The 23,575-nt window shown below is 40.7% G+C and overlaps 1 protein-coding gene across 1 annotated transcript; it reads left to right on the forward strand.

The window, feature by feature from the left end:
• The first annotated feature begins 9,016 nt into the window (after positions 1-9,016).
• RAB21 (RAB21, member RAS oncogene family) lies at positions 9,017-22,476 on the forward strand. Its single transcript, XM_015855810.3, has 7 exons — positions 9,017-9,396; positions 17,057-17,116; positions 17,309-17,416; positions 18,534-18,597; positions 19,398-19,452; positions 19,861-19,949; positions 20,771-22,476. Exons 1-7 carry the CDS (start codon positions 9,247-9,249, stop codon positions 20,908-20,910), a joined length of 666 nt encoding a protein of 221 aa, XP_015711296.1. The 5' UTR covers positions 9,017-9,246; the 3' UTR covers positions 20,911-22,476.
• Positions 22,477-23,575: the final 1,099 nt, after the last annotated feature.

Below are 23,575 nucleotides of genomic sequence, written 5' to 3' on the forward strand. Positions count from 1 at the left end.
GTGATGCAAACCCCCTTATCAGCTGCTTCAGGCCTGGGGAGAGGAGCCAGACCTGGGCACATTTTTAGGCAGAAACACAGAACCATGATTTCTATTGCTTCAGCTCTCCATTTCTAACCATGAGAGGGTTTGAGTTTTAAAAGGGACTACGGAACCAGTCAAAGCAGAAAGATGTGTGTTGGTCTTTTTTTTCGTTAATGGGATGTGTTCTTCTGACAGTAATTGTGTAATTGCCCTTTACAAATTACGCTCTTTTCTTCCTTATGTGCCCATGTGACTTTCTCTAAACCGGGTTAGGGAGTGTCATTGAAATATAAAGAGCTGGCTTTAAAATGGAAATTTCTAAAGAAATAAATAATAAGGGGAAGGAAAAGGCTGACTGATTCAGCTTTATTTGATTGGTTGGTAGAAATGAAAGCACTTTTTTTAAGGGTTTATATGACAGTAATCCCAATGCCCAGCCACTTGCCCTTTATAGAACACTTTAAATTGCAGGACCGAACAGGAGTCTTAGTGGAGCTCATGAGGAAGAACAGAGTATGACCTGTTCACTTCTTCATTACCAGTACCCGTACTGAAAAGCATTTTAAGGACCACTTAGCAAAGGGAAGGAGATGTAAAATTAAATGTATTTCAGAGTACAGCAATAAGTTTTGCATCGGTGGTAGTGAATGAATGATGCTATTAAACTGCTTTGTTGTTTTTTTCTTGTTTTGAAGTCTGCTTTAGGATGAACTGCTTCAATTTAAGCCATATAACGTAGTCCCGGGATTTCTCCAGTTATTCACATAAAGAATATGTTTAGAAAGCAATTTTTTTTCTCCAAATTGTAGAAGTCTTAGTTGAATGCACAACATTTTACTAAGATGTTATGCTCATTCAGGCCATCAATAATTCTGATTTTCTTTATTTCAGAAATAAATATGCCGAGTACAATACTGAAAAAATAATTTATATGTTTCATAGCTGGATGAGACCATTGGCATCCTGTGAGCTGTGGTGGCAGCCTGAAATGCAATCTGTATCTGGGCAGAGTTGTGCCAGCAAGCTCTCAGAGAGCTCGTGCAAAGCTGTCTGGAAATAAGGAATCACTTGCTAGTTTCTTACTGGTTTAAAAAGCTCATTTTGCACCTGTATTTGTCAGGTCTGGGTTCCCTCTCTGACTTCTTTCCTTGTGTTTGCTCCTGCTATATTATTGATCTCTGTCCTGTTCTCTGCCTTATTTTTAAGCTACGTGCCAAATTCCAGCATCATTCTTAGCAATTACATATACAGAGATAATTTTTCCTCCTGTATTTGTATCAAGGAATTGCCATCATCCTTTTACTGCAGGAATACACAGAGATGCCTGTCAGGCTTTGACACTCATACTCTATCTGTTGCCTAAGAGTTATCACTCTTACATTCCTTAGATCCTCATGCTTGTCATGCAGCTGACAGCCCAGTTCTTACCACTGCATGTACATCACACTGACAGCACATTACTTCACTCTTGATTAGGAACAATTTTATGCGTGCTTTCTAGACATTTTAGGAACCCCAAGGAACCCCCAAAGGAGACATCCATTTTCAAAGACAACTGCCCCACTGACAGCTGCTTTGAGTCACTTGGTCTGTTCTTGATGCACTGCATCTGTGCTTGTCACTTTATGAAGTAATTATTTTTCTGATCATTAACACATGGTGCTAAGTCAAGCAGCTTAAAAATTAGCACAACCATGTCATTATCTTCTCACAGCTGAATCTGTAACCTCACCACAGCTTTGTTTGACCAGACCTATTTTTATATTAGACATTGTTGACTGGCACAGATAACATCCCAATGCCTCATTTAATTGTTAGCCACTCTTTTACATCATTACTTCTCTCCTCATGGTCATCTGCTTCTGCCACAGCAGAAGATATGAATGCCATGCTGAGAAGGCATGAGACAAGGTCTGTGTGTACAAAGGCAGTGCAAGCCCATCCAATTTAGGCACTTGTCAGTACCTAGGAGCTGGTCTCCAAATGGGCTGGTCACTGTGATGCTGATGATGATTTGGATGAAGCAGTGTAGTTGATTTAGGGAGCTTCCAGCAGGCTGGTTTTCTCAGAGGAGTTCATTTATTTTCTCCCTGTGCAATTAGCACTGCCTGGCTGCAGCTGAGTAGTTCTGGAACAAGTGGGCTTTATAGGCTGTCCACAGGGAGTTCCATTAGCATCCGCCCTTCCTTGCCATGTTCCTGTTTCCTGGGTAGGATCCTTTGGAGGATGTACAAGCTGATCATCCATCCAGAAAACAGAAAACCTCTAGTTTATTGCAACCATTCTGCAGGCCTCACCATGGACCTTCTGCCACATCCCTTTTACTGGGAGCAGAGCACAAGGGAAGCTGAACTGCCCCTGACTTCCCCCATCTCTGCCACACATTGTGTCAGCCTGTGACTCTGCTGGAAGGTTCCATCCTTTATACACACCGAGAGGTAAATGTGGGCCTGCCAGCTGCTACACTGGCCTTCTGCATTTGCAAACATGGGCATGGTTGTTTCAGCAAGGCATGGTCTTTCCAGCAAGGTTTGCTAAGGACTGGCAGTGTTCTAGGTTGCTTATAATTACATGGGTCACATTTTCACCTTTTAAAAAGAATTACATTGACATAATCTTGCTTCTGCCTTCTTCTGGAATTTCCCTGGTCTAACAGTGTTTAGAATAAGCACTTCTGCTTTTTTTCTTTTCTTTTTTTCATTCTTAATGCTGTCATAGCCCATATCTTGTGAATGGACTTTTGGGGAAGGAGACATTTCCTTTTGTTCCTATGACATTTTTAAACCTACTGACTTTATAAACAGTGGGTTTCCTTTCTGCTTTGTCTGACCAGACCTGCTTTTCCATTAGACATTGTTGACTGGCACAGATAACATCCCAATGCCTCGGTTAATTGTTGGCCATCCTTTTACACCATTACTTCTCTCCTTGTGGTCATCTGCTCCTGCCACAGCTGAAGATATGAATGCTCTGTTCATGTTCTGCCTGTCATTATGACTATTAATTGCTTTCTACTTCTGCTGCCTTTCATGTCTTTTATAATAATAATAGTTATTATTATTATTATTTGTTTAATTTCTGCTCCAGCTCATCCATGTGGTGCATTTCGTATGTTACCTCTCTATCCTTCTCTTTTAAATCACGTAGTTTTGTTTTTTTTTTATAGCCGCTTATGCTCTTCTTAGAGCAGTTACAGTTATGATGTCCACTTTTCCAAGATTCATAAAATCATTAATGTTGGAAAAGACCACTAAGATCATATTGTCCAACTATCAACCCATCATCCCCATGCCCACTGACCATGTCCCCCAGTGCCACACCTACATATTTATATTTCTTGGCCATTTCCATGGATGGTGACTGTGGAGTCACCATTCCCTCAGCAGCCCATTCCAATGCCAGGCAGAAGACAGACATGTTTCTATGAAGAAATTTAATCTTATTTTCTAGTTTGTTTGGTGGCCTTTTATTGATTTCCAGCAATATCCCTTTATTGAGTTTTTCTGGTTGAAATGGTACATTAAAGGCTCTCTGTAGCTGAGTCGTTAATAATACTGACACATTATCGCATCTTCAAAACAAGTTATAGCGTCCCATGAGTAATTTTTCACTATCATTATGACTGTTAAATAGATTATAGCAGATTATTTTTATATTTCAGCCATTCAAAATGTCCACACAATCTTCAGAAACACTATTCACATCACGTTTTGTTAGTAATTTTTTTCCTCTTGCACATTTCCCAGGCTGCTAATATAAACATAATGCAATGTAGATGGACTTGTAACGTATTTATCCTCTCATTGCCCTCTTCTGACTCCCTCTTGGTTGCCAACCAGAAGGACCAACCCTCAAATGAAACCTCCAGACCACCTGCTGGTCTGAATACAAATTCCACACAGCCAAGAACTTGCATTTGCAGCAGCTGAGGATCCAACCATTTGGACGGAATATTTTCTGGTCTTTTGGAGTGCAACCTCCCCATAGAGCTGCCTGGAGACATCTCCCCAGAAGAAAGGGGCTGTCACCAGCTCCATACTGTTCCTGTACCCAACAGGGCTAAAGACTGGGGATGTGAGTTAACACTAAAAGAGATTATCAAATGATACCATCGGTCTGGTCTTCAGTTCTTTCAGAGTCTGTCTAGTTTCCATGGGATGCCAATCTGTTTGTTCCGTGAAATGTCCATATCCTACAGTCTTGATGAATCTTAGAAACAAAGAATCATTTAAACTGGAAGGGACCCTTAAAGGTCTTCTAGTCCAGATCTTCCTATTATATGCTGCTTTTCTGCCCTCTGCTCTAAAAGATTCTGTTTTTGTGTTCTTTGCTGCAAGTTCTGGATAATTAAAGCTTATGGGAAACAAAATGGTGTGTGAAAATAGTTACAGCCACATAACCTTGGGAATATCTGGGTTGAAGTTAAGCTTGTCTGACAACAAACATTCTTGTGGATGATAGTGCTTCTCTCATGTACAGGTTAGACCTTATATATTTAATTTCCCATAATAAACATAGTACATCCACACATCATTTTGAATATGTTTTATCCAGACTTCCAGCATCTCTTTTTCTCTGAGCTTGTTCTCAGCATCCTGATGCCCTCAGCTTTGCTCTTTCTGTCACCCAGATCATAGAATCATAGAATCACCAACGTTGGAAAAGACCTAAAAGATCATCCAGGCCAACCATCCACCTATTACCAATAGCCCCAAGATGTTCCTTTACTGCAGGATTTGAGGAGAGCCCACTCCAGGAACAGCAGGAGGAAAAGAAACCTTAGACAGAACACTTACAGCTTGAAAAGCGCCTTCATTCCTGCAAGTGAAGATGCCTGGAGGAGGTGATTAATGAGCAGTGGAGCAGCCTGCTGCTTGCTGTTCTCAGCATGTGCTTGTCAATGAGGAGTTCTAACAACCACATGGGGATGGAATTTGGCACAGCCTTGCATATCCCAGTATATGTGTGAAAAAGACAACACAAGTAAGCTTCAGAACTGCTTATCCTGGAAGGAATTGCACTTACAGACAATTACTCTTCAGTACTGAGAATTGAACTTTCAAAAAATAATCATCTTTTTCTCTATAAGAATGAAAAAAAGCTAACAGCCAAACAGCAGTCTCCTGTTGGAATTGTTTCTTAGCTAGAAATCAGTTTCCATGTTTCACTTGTTTCTACAAATTGGAAACAAATTTCATGCTGTGCAAAGTCTCCAAGCGCATTACTGAACCTGTCAAGCACATCACCATGGGTACACCGAGGCTATCAGTGCTGAGTGAGTGGGTGAGATATTGGTAAAGAAAGTTCCCCTGGGTCAAGGTTCTTCCTGATTTATTTGTTCTTTTCTGTTTATATTCACATGGTTTACATTTCTCCTTTATCTTTACTCTTAGATGCCTGAATAGTCTTTCTTTATGGAGCAGAATGCACCATTTTAACACGTGGATATTTCTTTCAATATGCTTACTGAATTATCATGATTTCAGCAACCAAAAGTATTTCTCTCACCCTAGATTAACACATCTACTATATTCTTGATAGACGCGTTGATATTACTCTTAATTGCCATTTGGTCAAACAGTGTTTCCTGTCTCTCTTCTATGCTGGATATGCTCATGTCAGTTATAATGGAAACACAAACACACAAATTTCACTCTGAACAACTCTCATCTCGATACTATTTTATTAACTTCATGATAAGCTGGGCTTTTTTAACCTGTTCTTATATCTTGATTTTATGGACATCTACACAGTTTCAAGGAGCCATTTGATTCTATAAAACTACATATTAATTGGGTAAGATTTCATGCTACTTTTATCTTCCAAGTAAATCACATAAAATATGAACATTTTAGCGCAACTATGACAAATTATGCTCATAAATGTTCCTCAAAGGAATAAAATGCCAATATAAGATTCACATCATCACATCATCTGCACAATAACTTCCACCTTTGTAATTTATGAGGGACTGATAATTGCCCAGAAACCATAGAATCACAGAATATAATCACAGAATCACCGGGGTTGAAAAAGACAAGGTTCAGTGCTGGGCACTGCACTTGGGTCATAACAACTCCATGCCCTGGTATGGGATTGGGGAAGAGCAGCTGGAAAGCCACTTCGCAGAGAAGGACCTGATGGTGCTAGTCAACAGCCACCTGAACATGAGCTAGAAGTGTGCCTAGGTGGCCAAGACAACCAACAGCATCCTGGCCTGCATCAGAAATAGTGCAGCCAGCGGGGCTGGAAAGTCATTCCCCCCCTTGTACACAGCACAGTTGAGAACTCATCTTGAGTACTACGCTCAGTTTTGGGCCCCTCACTACATGATGGACACTTAGTTGCCTGAATGCATGTGTAAACAGCAATAAATAAATAAATGGTGAGGTGAGTGGAAAACAAATCATTTGAGGAATGGCTGAGTGAATTGGAGGAGTCGTTTAGACTGGAGGAGGATGATGGGAGACCTCTCAGGAAGTTGCAGTGAGGAAGGTGCTGGTCTCTTTTCTAAACTGACGTGTGATAAGACATGAGGAAGTGGCTAGGGAGGTTTTCAGATTTTTCACAGAAAATGTTTTGTGTCAGGTTTTGGAACAGGGTGCCATGGGGAGGTGGTGGATTCCCTGTCCATGGAGATCTTTTAGAAATGTGGATACGGTGCTTAGGAACATGGCTTAATGGTGGACTTACAGGTCTAAGGGAATGATTGGACTCGATGATCTCAAATCTATTTCCCAACCTCAGTGATTCTATGATTCTATTGTGATTTCTTTACACAATAGAAAATACATTTTAAGTGACATTTTTCTTGCTGATGAAATCAGCAATACAGTTGACTTTTCCACTTTCCTTTCTGTCACAACTGTCATTGCACAGGTAAAACAGCTGTTCCACTGAAGCTGCAGGGAAAAACACATGCTGCCAAGTCAGCCGAGAATCCCTCTTCAAACAGATTGAAGAGAATTAACCTGACTCCATGCAGGTGTCCACAAGTTAGATGAAAAGAACTCCAACCCAAGGGGCTATCAGCTACACACTCACTGTGCAGGGCATTTGTACTCCTGGAGCTTGCACTACAAAAGCACTACTTTGTGTCAGACTCTGCTTCACTACAAAACCGCTATCACAGTGCTATCGCCTCAGGGCCAGTGAGCTACAAGCTCCACTTTCAAACTGACTGCCAGCCCTGTCTGCAGCAGCAGATATCCTGAATCTCAAGGGCAATGATGAAGAAACACGGGGCTGTAAGTTATCTACAAAATAGATTGCCTTGTAAAAATAGTGTTTGTTTTTTTTTTTCAAGAGTTTTGAAAAACGGTATGAAAACATCAATACGAAAGAAGAATTAAAGCAGAAGTGTTTTTAGGAAGCTAGGTAAAAAGGGGAAGCACACCCTATTCAGTCAAAAAAAGGCATTCTCAAATAGTCTGAAATAAATCCAGATTTAATTACCACTACTCAAATAAATCGATAACTATCACAGATATTTCAATTTGCAGATTTCAGTGTCACACACATCAGATTACAGTCAAATGTGATGCTTTTTATAGCTCATACAGAATTTTCTTTCTCAACCATATCAGCCTTTTAATTTCATTTAGTGCAGGTGGCTGAAGTTCTGGGTATTATAACTTTTGCCACACAAACACATCTGTAACCACAGGGTTCAGGTAAGACAGAGGAAAACAGGAATGATGGAACTGAGTAGTAACTTGAAAGTGCTTATTGTCAGTGGGAAGATGCATCTTCTGGCTGTGCACCGTGGCAGAGGACTGCTGGAGAAATGAACTCAGCCAGGACTGAGCTCCAGACAGTGTCTTATGCTTGGCTGTGCTCTGTTAGAAGAGCAGTGCTCATAGTTGTGGTCAGGAAAATCAGCTTGTGGACTTTGCAGTGACTCTCCCTGATGACTCTTCTGTACCTGTGCCAGCAGCTTGTGTTCTTGAGCATCGACTTCCACTGTCTCTGCAATCTTCATCCGTGCAGATCTCACTTCTTCATCCATTTGGCCTAGAAGACTTACTAAAGTTTTACTTTAGTAGTTTACTGCTCAGGCATGGAGGGCAGGATTGACAGCAGCCAGTATCACTTTCCAGCAAGACAGTATTTTTATCCTAACTTGCTGAAATAATTCACTTGCTGATGAAACTAGGAACGCATTTAAAGGAAGGATACCCTTGAAGAGTTTGACTGCATTGATTTTTCACCTTGTCCTGTTTCCTCTGCTTACATCTAGGGGGAAATAAAAACAAATCCATTTTCTATGTGAATGTAATGCTGCTCATTAATGAGGCTTCTTGCTCCAGGAAAGCTGATCTTTGTTCTCCTGGAAGCATTCTCTGTTCTTTCCTCCGTTCGTTCTCACACGACAGAGCATTAGTCTTATCTGACAAAGGAAATTGCACTGTGATGCCTTTTCATAAGCATTACTTTTATTACCGCTAAATGATCACTAGAGAGGAGTTACATTGCAGCAGTTCGGATTGCTACGTGCAGAATGCTTTTAATTTGGGAAGGATATTCAATTTGACAAGACAGTTACCCGGTTCTTGGATGGAGAAATACAGGGGTTGGAAGTGGATGAGCTTTAAGGTCCCTTCCAACACAAAGCATTCTCTGACTCCAGGAAGGAGCCCAGCCATCAAGGAGTTCTACAGAACAAGAAGTGAAGCGTGTTTTAAGTTGAAGGTGGGAAGATTTAGATTGGATATCAGGGGGAAGTTCTTTACTATGAGAGTGGTGAGGTGCTGCCACAGGCTGCCCAGAGAGGCTGTGGATGCCCCATCCCTGGAGGTGCTCAAGGCCAGGTTGGATGGGGCCATGGGCAGCCTGGTCTTGGGTAAATTAATCTGTTGGTAAACCTCGTGTGCTTCACTGCTCTTATTCACGAGGAACACCGAGCACACCCTCCCTCCATCACACCCTCACAGAACCCCACCAACAGATGGCGCCCAAACTCTCAATGCTCCCCGCCCCTCCCATTGCCGGCGCGTGACCGGGCGGTGCGTGACGTAGGAGGAAGAAGACGCCATTAGGGGCAGCGGGGCCGCTGGCTGTGTGGAGGTGTTTGCGGCTGTGTCTGCTTGTTGTCCCTCCAGCACTCCTTCCTCTATTCCTTCCTCCCGCCCCTTGCGCTCTTCATCCCTGCGTGCGGCGGCGTTCCGCGGCCGCAGAGCGGGGCGGTGGATGTGAGGCGGCCCGGCGGGCGGCGGGGCGCGGATGGCGGCGGGGGCCGGAGCGGCGGCGGCCGGAGGTCGCAGCTTCTCGTTCAAGGTGGTGCTTCTCGGGGAGGGCTGCGTAGGGAAAACCTCCCTGGTGCTGCGCTACTGCGAGAACAAGTTCAACGACAAGCACATCACCACGCTGCAGGTGCGGGCCGGCCGGGAGCGCGGGGGGGCGGCTGTGGTTCCCCTTTAGGGGTACAGCTGAGGGCTGATTTGGGCTTCAGTTCGCCCGAATGGTGCTTCGGGGTCTCACTCGGTTCTTGTTTGATCGATTTATTCCTTCGAGTCTTGGGATGCGGAAGCGCGGCTTGAAAGTAATGTGGCTGTTGTTGTAATGGTTGGTGGTGGGCTGATGACTAAGTGCTTCGAGTGCGTTGCGTCTCTGTTAATGACAGCCTGCATCTGGTTGGCAGACCCGGTGCCTGAGTTACCTCAGTGCAAGCAGTTAGAAAGAACAGCTTTCACAAGCTTAAGGCTTATGATTTAATTACTCACAAGATCCGTGAGGCCATCGTGTAGTCTCCCTGAATTTTAGCCTGAGTTGTCACCGAACTTATAAACATCTGAGCAGTGAAATTCCACTGGTGAAATTGTGATGGGTGTCTACTGGAAAGTGATATTTGTTGCTGCCTCCCGGTGCTGAGCGGTCTGCGTCCCACGCAGCAAAACGCACGTGTGTTCTATGTGGCCTTGGAAAATGTGTTTTGAGTTCCATGTTGTGGGTTGTACAATCAGCACGTGTCTTTTGAGCTCTCTCTGCATGTTTAGCTTCTTTACTTGCAGCTGCGCAGCATCTCTTCTGCCTATTGAGGGCATGTACGCGGAAACATGGTTTTAGCACTGCAATCTATGCTGTGTTCTTTGTGTTTTCTTGTAAATGAAGAAACAAACCCTGTCGCCATGTGGGTTCTGAACTGCTTTTGAAGGTTTGTTCAGCCTTTTGGGCTTGTTCAGCCTGGAGAAGAGAAGGTTGCGGGGTGACCTCATTGCAGCCTTTCAATACCTGAAGGGAACCTACACCCAGGAGGGGAGTGAACTCTTCTAAAGGGCTGATAATAGCAGGACACGGAGAAATTATTTTAAGTTAAAAGAGGGAAGATTTAGGTTGGATGTTAGGGGGAAGTTCTTCACTAGGAGAGTGGTTAGGCCCTGGAACAGGCTGCCCAGGGAGGTTGTGGATGCCCCGTCCTTGGAGGTGTTCAAGACCAGGTTGGACGGTGCCCTGGGCAACCTGATCTAGTAAAGGTGTATGTTTGGTGGCCCTGCCAGGCAGGGGGGTTGGAACTACGTGATCCTTGAGGTCCCTTCCAACCTGGGTCATTCTGTGATTCTGTCTGTGAAATACAGTATAAATGGTGGTGCCTCAGGGTAGCTGTGTGCTATTCATGCACACCAGGGGGAGAGATTCCAACTTTCCCTTAAAAGAAAGGAAACACTAGAGATGCATTGGAAACAGCACACTTAATATTTCATCAACAGGTATTGTTGCTCCGTATTTGTTTCAGGTAGCTAAAAATAATTTGAACTTCATCTGTCTGTGCTCATACTGGGCTGTTAGATGTACCTATTTGTTGGTTTACTGAGGGTGATGCTGGAGGCACGGCAAGCTAATGATAGATCTGATTGCCACAGAGGTAACCTGTTCTTGACATGCTATAGAAGCAATCAGTCGTTGGTAGGTATCAGAGCTGCAGTTGTAACTTCTGTTGCTACACAACCTGAAGGGTGGTGTTGAGCAAGCAGTCGTGTTTAGAAGTGCACTGCAGTGACTGCGTATAGCTGAATTCTGATATCCTGTGTAAAGAGAATAGCTTGTCACGTGGCGTAGCTCTGGTTTTGTTGTCTCTTAAATTCTACAGCGGAAAGTCTAAAATTAGAAGCCAAAAGGGAGCTGGGTCACAGACATCAGAAAATGGAAATTTAAATGGCCCCAAAACGTTGACAGTCAAATGTCTCTCTAGGTGCTACAGCCTGAGAGCTTTTGCTTGAGGCTGCCTATGGGGAATGGAAGCTGCTTGTGAAGGAAGGGGAGCACATGCTCACATGTGATGTTGAAGCTCTGCTTCTCTGCTGTGATTATAAATACCTGAGGTGTGGGAGCCATAGTGGCGAGGCTGGTCTCTTTTCAGTAATGTGTGGGGACAGGACTAGGGGTAATGGGATGAAAGTACAGCATAGGAAGTTCCGCACAAATGTGCGGAAGAACTTCTTTACAGTGAGGGTGACGGAGCACTGGAACAGGCTGCCCAGGGAGGTGGTGGAGTCTCCTTCTCTGGAGATATTCAAGACCCGACTGGACGCCTAACTGTGTGACATGGTGTAGGGAGCCTGCTTTGGCAGGGGGTTGGACTCGATCTCTAGAGGTCCCTTCCAACCCCTACGATTCTGTGATTCTGTGATTAGGTTTCTAGTTGCTCCCTGTATATTTTAACCAGTTGCAGTGTATCTTAACTCACCCCTCTTTGTTTTGTCTGAACCTCCTTAGTGCCGCGCATCTTATTGATTGTTGAATCTCACTGTGTGTGATGTTTGCTTGTGAATCGTCATTCTTGCTTTTCTATGCCTTGCAGTTGTGGAAGGAATTACCAAACCTAATGAAAACATTCATTTAAAAGAATAGATGGAGTGGCTAACAAAACAGTGACATTTTCATAAGATTTTATTTTCTTTTTTCTTATTAAAGGCTTAATTTGATAAAGTGACTTTGCCTTGTGGCATCAGTTCAAAGTATTGCAGTAAATAGGTTTCTGTTCCAACAAAGCCAAAATTAGATAAATATTGGATTCCTGTTTCAGCAAAGGAGCCACAGTGATGAGCCATGTGGAAAAGAATCGCTGGTCAGTGGGATGAGGGCCTCTCAGTGCACAGTAATCTGATTGAGCAGGGGGTGCTGTGGTGGAGTTGCTGCTGTACTTCATGCCAACCTTTTTGCAGCAAAAACATGGTGAGACTCTACAGCCTTCTGAAGTGCTGTAGGTGTTGGTTGGGGTCTCCTGCATCGTGGCCATATTGATGGGAGAGAGCACAGGAGGACCTTCAGCTGGTCAGTGTGTATGTTCTAGCACTGTGCAAGTCTGTACTTTCCAGTGTCACAGGATTGTAGGGGTTGGAAGGGACCTCTAGAGATCATCGAGTCCAACCCCCCTGCCAAAGCAGGCTCCCTACACCACGTCACACAGGTAGGCGTCCAGGCGGGTCTTGAGTATCTCCAGAGAAGGAGACTCCGCCACCTCCCTGGGCAGCCTGTCCTATGTGTGCAGGTTGGCTGTGCACTAACAGAGAGAGAAGTCACCTATTTGTAAGTAACAGAATGTTTTATTGAAAGGGAGCTCTCTCTCTCCCCTTCTCTATTTTTTCAGGTGCTGGTTAGAAGGTAATATTAAACTGGGGCTTGCTTATATTGAGACTGGGAGGCTGCAGGGCATGTTGTTCTGTTCGCTTGAAGTCATTTACATCAGATATCAGTGATATGCAAATTGAAATCAAGGCAGCTGTTGATCTGCTGAAGAAAAACATAGGGAAGGTAGCCTTGTTTTTGTTGTGGATTTCTTTCTTGACAATCCATAACCTCCTGATAGACCCGGTGGGATGATCAGAATTGGTTCCCATGGATCAAAATATGGAGGTCAGTATTTCCACCTTAAAAGGATTCTAAGCTGTAAAATGAAACCAAATGAAATATGCTGGAAATATTCTGGTAGGAAAACCTGTTTTGTTGTTTTTAAATGTGGATGGGTCCTATCTGTTAATTACTCAGGATAAATACAACACAGAATCACAGAATGATCCAGGTTGGAAGGGACCTCAAGGATCACGTAGTTCCAACCCCCCTGCCTGGCAGGGCCACCAAACATACACCTTTACTAGATCAGGTTGCCCAGGGCCCTGTCCAACCTGGTCTTGAACACCTCCAAGGACGGGGCATCCACAACCTCCCTGGGCAGCCTGTTCCAGAGCCTAACCACTCTCCTAGTGAAGAACTTCCCCCTAACATCCAACCTAAATCTTCCCTCTTTTAACTTAAAACCATTTCCTTTGTGCACTGAGCCACTGATGTGCTGCTAGTGATATATACTGATCCTCACTGCTTTGGTGGACTCGTGTAACCAGGAAAAGTCGTCTTGGATGTATAAAACAGCTTAGAAAAGGTAGTACATGGAAATCCAGTGCTGCATGTAGTGTTTTATGCCTGTTACAAAGCAGTGAAGGGGCAGATGCTGTAAACCTGCTATATTCTAATGACTTTCGAGTGTGTCTTTTTCCAGCTTCCTTGTGTTCTTGTCAGGTCCTTCTGTCAGCTCTCAACAGAGCCTTGTGCACGTGTGGAACTGAGCTCTTAAAAGACAATTAAAAGAACAAAAAGATTTTCTCCAGGCGCATAAAGGGGCTGGTATTCTAGTGCTTATAATTGCATTATCCTTTCCTTTTAAGTATGTGAGTGTTCTTCACACTAGTCATAAGGCACTGAAGTCAAAACACCAAGGTCAGTAGTTTACTTCAAAGAGCTGCTTGAGATTACTTATCTTGGAATAAGCTGTGGTCCTGTACGCTTGTTTTTTGGAAGTCAGTACTAAAGTGGACTGCCATAATAATGAAAGTAATGTGGAAAGGAGTTGCTGATTATAAATTAAGTCATGACTGACACTGAACTCCCTAGTACTCAGTTGTATAAATTCTCAGGAGATGAGAACACATGTTGATCCCCATCAGTGTGCGATCATCTAATGCTGTGTGGATGGCATTGCTTCCAAAGGCCTTCACACACTTGGCAGCTGGCCTCAGTGCTGTGTTGGGTAGGGAACTCACAACCAATGATGAAGACTTTAATTACTCATTAGACTCCTCAAGTTTCTAAAAACTAAGTCCTGCTGCTCCTTTGATTTTTAGCTTTTTGATTTCTAATTTCAGAGTGAATGGAGTGTAGTAACCTTGCTCTTCTTAAGACAAATGGAAGCGGGTGTGGGTATAACTTTCATATGTTAGGTATTAGCTGTTTTGTCTTTGGAGTGTATGGCACTCTTAACATTAAAATGCATTTAACTGATGGTAATTATGCAGACTTACCTGTACCTTTTAATTTTAGAGCAGGACCTGTGAACAGTATTCATATATATATACACACACACACACAATATTTACATATATATATACACCATATTTACACAATAGTACAATATATATTCACATATATAAATACATTAGAGGAATGAAATGTTTAAAGTGTAATATACTATTGAAAGTTTCTCACAGTACACTCTTAAAGCTTTCCGCTCGTTATTAACTATGACTACCTCATACAGTGTAACAGACATGTTAACAAGCAAATTTATGTATAAACTTCATTGTAATCAGGATATCTGATATAGGGTATCATCATTTGGGTTAAGAATCTAGGACTCTTTTGGACTATTACCTGAAACAGTACAAGTTCATCAAGTTTTGATGCAGTCTGCAAATGCAATGGTCAGTCCTAAATGCTTTTGCTCCTGTCTTATGTCACTTTTCTCAGTAGATACTAGAAGAGTTGCCTGACCATATATTGGCCTTCTAATATCTGCATGTATAGAAAAGGAAATGTTCTACTTTCAGTGTTAAAAGATAACGTTGGATCAAAAGCTATAGCGACTTGTGGGATGTGTTACTATAAAACTAAACAGGAAAAAGAAACCACAGCGCCTCGTCTGTGATGTGAAAACCTATTTTAATATTCGATATGTCAGACAACTAAATAGCCAGTATCCAAAGCCATGATGTCTTAACCTCATGAATATTGTTTTGTGGTCTTTAATGCAGATCCTCTTTTCAGAGCATTTTTTCTTCCCAAAGGTCCAGAAATGTAGTTTTAGAATGCTTTTTTTTTTTGCCAGTTTTGCATCAGCTGGGCAGATTTGAGCATTATTATAGTGACAAGCAAACAGTGCTTTGAACAGCTTTTCCCCTGAGATGTACAGTAGAGCATCAAATGTGTTAGTGCAGTAGATCAATAAGATGTTGGCAGGTAAGCTTGACTCACTATGGCTAAGCCATAACTTTTCTTAATATGATCCAGGTGTTGGTATATTAAAATGTCGGAGATTACAGCTTTTAAACTGATGCCGTGGAACAAATTATGAGACTAGACACTGCTTTTATGATCCTTTGGAACAGATGAGTGAAAGCTATAAAAGAACTAATGCAGAACGTATGATTTACTTGAAAATCCATTGGTGTTTCCTGGCATTTAAGACTTGCAGCTCTGCTGTTAAGCTGTTTGTTACAAGTTGATCAGTGTTTTAAATACTTCAATCTCGCTGTCTGGAACTCTTCCCAAAGTTGATTTCCACCAGCTTACAATAGACTGAAGGGCTATTAAACTTTAGGTGCATTCAACACAGTGGTCAAGATTAGTTCCTTTCTGCCTGCGCTTGGAAAGTCTCAGGGTGTTTTTCTTTCCTGTTGTCTGTCTTTCTGGATCTGCTCCATTTGTTGTCAGACTTTGCAGGGAGGGTACAACTTCTTTTAAAGCAGAGAGGGAAATTATTAACTCATCTTCAGTCATACACATGCCAGAATTGATGTAGATTAGTTTAGCATGGGAGGGACTCAAGGAAGACTTTTTTACCAGCAGTTTATGCTGGTGTAAATTGAACTAGTGTGGTCTGTGCCTGTATTAGTTGTTAAGCAGCTGACCTGGCTGATGATGTTTTCCCATTCTACATACACATGATTTTTAGTCAGCTCAGTGTCTGATTCATGCTCTCATACAGAGGGATTGAGAAGCTACAGGCCAGCCTAGAATGATCGGAGATGATTGTTTATTCACTGAGTACTTGAAATCCAAATGTGTGCTGAGGTGAAACTGAATGGGAACCAGCTAAACTTGGGAAACAGACTGAAGTTAATCTTGGAGACTGAGTTGTCTGATGTTAACTTGTTACTGCTGATCTTCAGAGTGGAGGTGCAGGTTCTTAATGTATTGACTACTTCAAAGCCTGTTTTAGTCTATTGAAGTAATATCAATTTTTAATACTTATTTTTGGCTGGTGAATTATCTAATGGGTAGCAGAAGGATAGCATTTGAAAACTGCATCATGCAAGCTCAAAGAACAGACATCTTCTTGAGTTACAGAAATCAGGCTAAGCTTACAATACACATTGGTCACATCAAGTGTTTTCAGAAAACAATGTAATAGAATACATAGAGCAGCATGTATGATTCTTCTGAAACTTTTCACCCTACCGCTTGCTTTCTTTTTGTGTGTGTGTACTGCTTCTCCTGCTTCCTCTGGTCCTGTTACCTGAGAAACATCAATACTAGGCTTTCAGGAATGGTATCTGAAATATTGGGGGAAGGAATAAAATGAGGAGAGCTGTGAGCTCATTTCTGTAGGGGAGAAAAATGCAGATGAAGGAAATTCTCGCAATTTTAGCTCTAAACTTGAATTATTTGTACTGTTTTGCTGGTGTTGAACTACTGTGCTAATACCTGCAGCCTTAAAATCCCCATAGCTTTGTGTACTCTTGTGTTTAAATTTCATCTTAGGCTTATCCTTATTCAGAATTCAACCTTATTTCTCCTAAGTCATTCAGAACAACAGCAAAAGGATGTAGGAGATGATTAGCTTAAGGCAGATTTATTTAGGACAGGCTTCTGGCAAACTGTAGTGAAATGACTAACTAGCTTAATATTGACCCAGCCTTCTGGCTCAGGGAGTATTTTGACTGAGAAATCTGTCTTCTGTTGATTCACATGTTTTTATTAGTAAATAAATCTGAAGTCAGACAGACATATTTGTTTGAAAACTGAACTCTGTTTTGCTTTCCAGGCATCTTTTCTAACGAAGAAGCTGAATATTGGTGGGAAAAGAGTTAACCTTGCAATATGGGTATGTTTACTTTCCTAAACTGTCCTCCCCACTATGCCTTCCCTCCCTACTTAAATAGGTTATTTTTCAGGAAAATGTTCCATTTGATAGAAATCAAATGTTAAGTTCTTTGTAATTAAGTTTGAAGTTATTGGAATCTCTCAAAGTACTGTTGCAGTCTTAGATACTAACAAGTGTGTTTTTTAAATGCAGGATACAGCTGGTCAAGAAAGATTTCATGCACTGGGGCCGATCTACTACAGAGACTCTAATGGTGCTATTCTAGTATATGATATAACAGACGAGGACTCTTTCCAGAAGGTATTGGACAGATTTTTACCTCTGTGCAAAGTCTATTCTGATTGAAAGGGAATCCATTATATGAGTGTGCTCATGGGGAATCTTATGCTTCAGGGATAGCACCTATGCTTAATTAGCCTGAATTATAAGATGAATACTTTATCATGTCACTTGCAGATAAAATTACATTTGCAGAATCAGGCCATGTAATGAAAGTGTACACCTTATTTTTTTTTGAAGCTTACTCTTAATAAAGATCTAGTGGAGTTATTCAAAGAACACTAGAGAATTTATATGTGACAAACTAATGAATATGAAATAAAAGTACTTTTGTGGTAATATAAGAGTACTGTTCTCTACTGTGTAAGTCAAATTGCTCAAATACATTAAGTGATACTAAGCTTCAGGTATGAACAATCTGCAATCACAATACACAGGAGTGTGAACATTGTATTCTTGGAGGTAATAGATATTTGAACTTCTGAGTCTTTGTTTAACCTGAAATTTGATCATTAGCTACTTTACAGCATTAGTTGATCAGGTTGAGACAGGTGGATGTTTTCCCAGTCATGTGTCATACTGGTGCTGTTGCAGCTAAAAACTGACGTGCTTTCCTGAGGAGTCTTGACCTGATGAGCTTGTGACAAAGAACAGTAGGGCTTCCTCTAGCAGAGTAGAAAATGGCATTGTGGGTCAGGCTTGAGTTAGTAATGGAGGCAGTATCAGGATATGGTTCTACAGTGGAATAAGCATTTTAAAGAAATAATCTTATGTCAGTAAAGTGCTTTGTGCGTTTCCACACACTTGTTACATTGACTCATCTGTTGATTCATCTTGTGCCTTTCCATGCACCTAAAGTGTCCAATATAGTGAACTTGCTCTTTGTAGAGGGGCTAATATGAATGTGAAGAGTTTGGTTTTGGAAGTAATTTAACATTTATACAAAGCACTTTGCTGTAGATTTCAACTACAAACAAGAGCCATGTGTAGCTGTGTAAAGAATATTTTCTAGGTCTCAGTTGCTCTAAACACATTTGTTTTAGACTTAAACAGTTAATGAAGGATATGGGCCAGTTCCACAATGCCTAAACTGGCAGTGTATCACGAGAAATGAAACTTACTTCTGTTCTTTATGCAGGTAAAAAACTGGGTTAAGGAATTAAGAAAAATGCTGGGCAATGAAATCTGTTTATGTATAGTAGGTAAGTACACTTTAACACGTGATTCTAGTGACTGAATTAGAAATGTTTCTTTTGATATTGCCTTCCAAACACTGCTGTAACAGCTTGTGCATATGAAGGGATAAATCTTAAGTGAATCTGGCAATTAAAAATGCATTTGGAGCTAGAAGTTTCAATGGATTACAATTAGGGAAAATGAGAGTTAACTTGGAAAGAGTTTAATGGTGTACTATGGCTGAAGTGTGTGGTTAAGACAAGTTGCAAAATTCATAGTTAAATGAAGAAATGTAAATCACAGATGTGTTAGATCCTTCTTGTTTTTTCTTTATCAACTATTTACAGTGTCATGAACTCAGTTCTTGTCTATTTTCAAAGTTAAGTGCTTGGGTGTAGAGAGTGGGGGAAATGAATTTAAAACTTGGACATTTCAATGAATTTTTACAAATAAATGTAAGTACTAGTTTAAAGTTGTAATCATTAGGTCAGATTTTAACACTTTCAGGAGGATAGGTATGTGAATATTCTATGAAAACTGCATTCTGAAGCACAGATTTTGCCTAATAAAAGTCACTACTTTTATAACTTACAAGGTATTCAGCTGTCCTGGTCTGGCTACAAAAGCTCATGGCTTCTAAACATTTGACTAAAAGGGGGCTTTTAAATGATGTTGTTGTGGTCTGAGTAGACTTGTGCGAGAATCTGTTTTTATTGAAGCAGCTTGTAGTGGGGGGGCGGGGGGGGAAAAGAGATGAGGTACAGTGATTATGTGACTTGTTAATTTTGGAGTACCAAGGCATGAAATACTAACTTGTTCTCTACAGGTAACAAAATAGACTTGGAAAAAGAGAGACATGTTTCAGTGCAAGAAGCAGAAATGTAAGTCGCACTAATTATAAATAGAAGCAATCATTGCAGAATTATGCTGGAGTAATAAATTTGTGACGCTGCTAACAACTGACAGGCATAACTAGCTGTGCCTGGCTAGCTTCTACTAAGTGTTCTGTTAGTTTCTTAATTTTGGAGCATCCTTAATGATCAAAGTGTAACTTGAGTTTTATATCATTTCTGGCAGAAGTCATCAATTGTAGCTCATGTTGTGTCTAGAAATGTAATTAAGCTAATATATTTTATATAAATCTTGATTTTAACCACAGTTCCCTTTGTTAAGTCAGCATGTATGAGTTAAGAATTAAGAATAGAAACCTCTTTCCACTTCATATAAAGTGGCTTAGAAAGACTGAGTTCTTCAGTGCAACTTACTTGTCTGTATCTGCATTCTAACAGGTATGCAGAGTCTGTTGGAGCAAAACATTATCATACGTCAGCTAAGCAGAATAAAGGAATTGAAGAACTGTTTCTTGACCTTTGTAAAAGTAGGTACCGTCTGGTTTTCTCATGAAGAGCATAGACACAACGGTTTTGAGAATGTTTCAAACCCTATTAATAACACCTTAATTTAAGTAATTGAAGAGAACTGTTTTCCTCTGAGTGTACTTCAGTCCACTTTTGTATTGGAGCAGCTATGTAAACTTGATGTGTGGATGGAAGTTCATCCTGTAGCTCAAGAATGTCTTTCTCGCTCTGTTGGAGTCCTGAGCATTTTGTTTCACTCAAACCTAAATAAGTAACTTCAGTTCAAGCTTAGTGTGATTGCTGTCACCGCTGTCTACTTCGTACTGTGTTTCAACATATTTCAAATACACTGTCAAGTTATGTCAATTACAGTTCATAAACTTGAAACTGTAATGAGCGGATGAAGCAGTTGATAAAGAATGCTGTATACAGGATAAAATGCCACACAGGGAAGTTATCCTATTTGTATTATTCTTGTTCTACAAGAAACTAGGCAGAACTTAACTTGCATGGTTGTGGGTTTTTTTTGGGGGGGGAAGGAGGGATGGCTTTAGTTCATCAAGTGTTTCCACTATGAGTGGGTCAGTCTAGTTTTTGAAGGTCACTAACAGCAGAACATTGGAGCATTGCAGTCAACAGGAAATTCTGAATGTTTTATGCTTTAGGAAAAAGGTTTAAGTATTTTCTTTTGATTATTCCTTGAGAGATTACTTGTGCTTAATCAAGTGAATTGGTCTTGCTGAACTTGGTGTACGTAACTCAAATAGATTAAGATCTTAAGCTCTTGTGTCATAATACACTGGAATGCTAATACATTTCATCTGATACACTATGTTTGCAGGAATGATAGAAACTGCTCAAGTGGATGAAAGAGCAAGAGGCAATGGATCCAGTCAGTCAGGAACAGCAAGGCGAGGTGTACAGATCATTGATGACGAACCACAAGTACAGAGCAGTGGAGGGTGCTGTTCTTCTGGATAGTGACAAAACTGTGCATCACTGCCCTCTCAATATGAAGACTGCCATATTCCAAGTCACGCGTTCTTTACCAATGGAGTAATAGAGTTAACAGTATTTAAAAATAATCACATATAACACTGCAGAGACCTTAAGTGCTAAACTAGTGGCGTCTGTGACCAGAGAATTGGCATTTTCTACAGTGGTTAACAAAGCAATTACCAATGGCCTTTTTACATATTTTTCTTTAATGAGGAATAATATGCATGTAGAAAAGACCTACTTAAAGGCTTCATTTATATTCTTTTAAATCAGATCATTATTTAATAACTTATATACGTTGTTGTTGGAATGGTATACATTTTTGCAGCTCTTTGTATTTTGTGCTAGATTGAATTGTATCACATCTAAAATGCACATTGATTTTTTTTTTTTTTTTAAATTAGCAGATATATGAAGTAATATTTTTGCAGGGCCTACACAAGCCTATAACAGTCAACTACTTTGATATATTCTGTTCATCCTGTATGCCAAGCTGGTAAAATACATTGTAAATTACCTATTAAATATTTTATCTGCTTTTACAAGTGCAGGTGCAGAAATATGTACATCAGTCTTGTCAGTGATTGTGAAGTGAATAAGTCAGTGAAAAGATGCGAGCTTTTCATGTGTACTGTTGAACTGTTCATTCTGTTTCCCATTCCTGGAAATTGAAAACAGCTTTTTGTTGTTGTTGTTGTAAACTCATAGCTACAGTATTTTTCTCTTATTTCAAGCTTTTCTCTGGCAAGCAGCAGTATTTAGAGTACCCCCTTAGTAGGAAGGGAATGCTTCCTTAGGCTGCTGTTAAACACTGAGGCGTTTGACTCCCAGTTGAAACAGCTGGAGTGTGCATTTATCTTGCCTCTCAGAATATCTCTGGAAAACTGGAGCAAATTTAGCCCTTGTCTATCTGGTAGCCACCTAAACCAGATGCATGGGGAAACTCTTAATCTGCATTAATACACGTGCACCAAGACAGCTTTATTAAAAAAAAGAAAAATTTAGCATAAGTTTTTCTTGTGTTGCAAGGCTTGTGTGGGGAAAAATGAATTGGCATTAATTAGAACTGCTTCTGACTTGGAATCATTATGTGGAAGGTAAGAAACTTGCCAGACACGATTGTAAATTTGGGAATAGTAGACAAAACTGAACTTACTCTTGACTTACTCTTTTACTTGTCATGCTTTTTGAAGCCCACTTAAGGTTCTGGGAGGAGGGATTTCAGAATTAGTGTATAAATTACTATCACAGAAGGAACACAAATGGTGGTAGTTAAAACTTCAAAGTGTTTTGTGCTTTTTTTTTTTTTTTTTACTTAAGTTGTCATGCTTGGAAAAACAGTAAAGGTGATGTCTATGACAAAATAGAGTATTTCTTGGCCTTCCTTTTTCTGAAGGGTAGTAGTATTAGTATTGCATATAAATGCAGTGAATGGTGTGAGTATGTTAAAGTGCACAACAGGAGTAGTACTAACTAATCAGTCTGACATGTGAGGAATGTCTTCATCTGATATCTATTTTCTCTGAAATAATAGATGACTTTGCTACACATTGGTCCTGATGCTTTTATTTCCCTTTTTTCTGCTTAAACTGGTTTATGAACTCTCTAAAGTTAACATCTGTGTGCTCTGCCCATCGTGCATTCAACCATGTCAGGAAATATGGGTGTCTTCTTTGCTAGTGAAGACAATACTGCATGAGTGCACAGAGCCTTGATCTGATCGTAAAATTCACAACTGTGTCAGTATAGCAACACTCAAGTAAACATTCTGACATGATATCCAACTTCAGTGAGCCTTGTCAAAGTCAAAAACAGGTCAGTTTTTTTAAATTTACCTTTAAATACATTCACAAGACAAGTAAGTCGTGTAGGTGATACAGTATTGATATGAGGAGTAAAATTGGACCCTCTTGTTCATGATAGGAATCTCACTGTAAGAGAAGTGAAGCTCCAGTTTTGTTTTTTATTCCAATTTCAGTCTTTACCAAGTGTCAAATAAAACCTTGACTAGACTTGGTAAGTTCTCCTGAGCTGTGCGCTTCCTTATCTATCCCAGAGTAGGTTTTCTCTTCAGAGCAGAGCATTCTCTGCTTTGTTGAAGTGGATGGCTGCACTAACACGGACTTGGATAAACACTGCATGAATTTGACCACTGTGAAGCAGTCTGCAGACATGCATTGCTGAGCTGCATGTGGAAAAGTGTTCTGTAGTAGGGATTTTGTGCGACTTCTGTTAAATACATAACTAAGCTATGCTGATGCCAACTCTTAATTCACTTGCAAAACTATTAGCCACTAAAGACTTTTGAGAGGGTAAGGAAGCTGGTTTCTTATACTTAAAATATTCAGCTGCTATTAGCAAAATACTTCTTTAAAAGAAATTCTCAGAAGTTAGTGTTCTTAGGTCCAATGAAGCTTCAACATGACAAAGCATGACTGGGAGCTTTGCTGTTTAAACTGCAGCTTGGCTGGACTTGAGTTGGAGAACAAGCCTGTTTAGCAAGATGATATATCTGATAATGAGTATGAACCTCAGTGTAGTTCTTAAAAGTGTTATTTCTGACATGCACATTACAACACATCTAACAACCTAATGTCTCAGGGGACTGTTATAAAATGTTAGAGACTGCAGTACAGATTTATATGGC

The sequence above is a fragment of the Coturnix japonica genome, chromosome 1 (genome assembly GCF_054131305.1).
Source record: "Coturnix japonica strain WE chromosome 1, WE-NBRP24, whole genome shotgun sequence".
NCBI classification, from domain to species: Eukaryota; Metazoa; Chordata; class Aves; order Galliformes; family Phasianidae; genus Coturnix; species Coturnix japonica.

Excerpts from the sequence above, each read along its gene's own strand:
- RAB21 (XM_015855810.3), top strand. The coding sequence starts at position 9,247 with ATGGCGGCGGGGGCCGGAGCGGCGGCGGCCGGAGGTCGCAGCTTCTCG. Across the intron at positions 19,453-19,860 it reads TCAGTGCAAGAAGCAGAAAT|GTATGCAGAGTCTGTTGGAG; the intron begins GTAAGTCGCACT and ends GCATTCTAACAG. Across the intron at positions 19,950-20,770 it reads GTTTCTTGACCTTTGTAAAA|GAATGATAGAAACTGCTCAA; the intron begins GTAGGTACCGTC and ends CTATGTTTGCAG.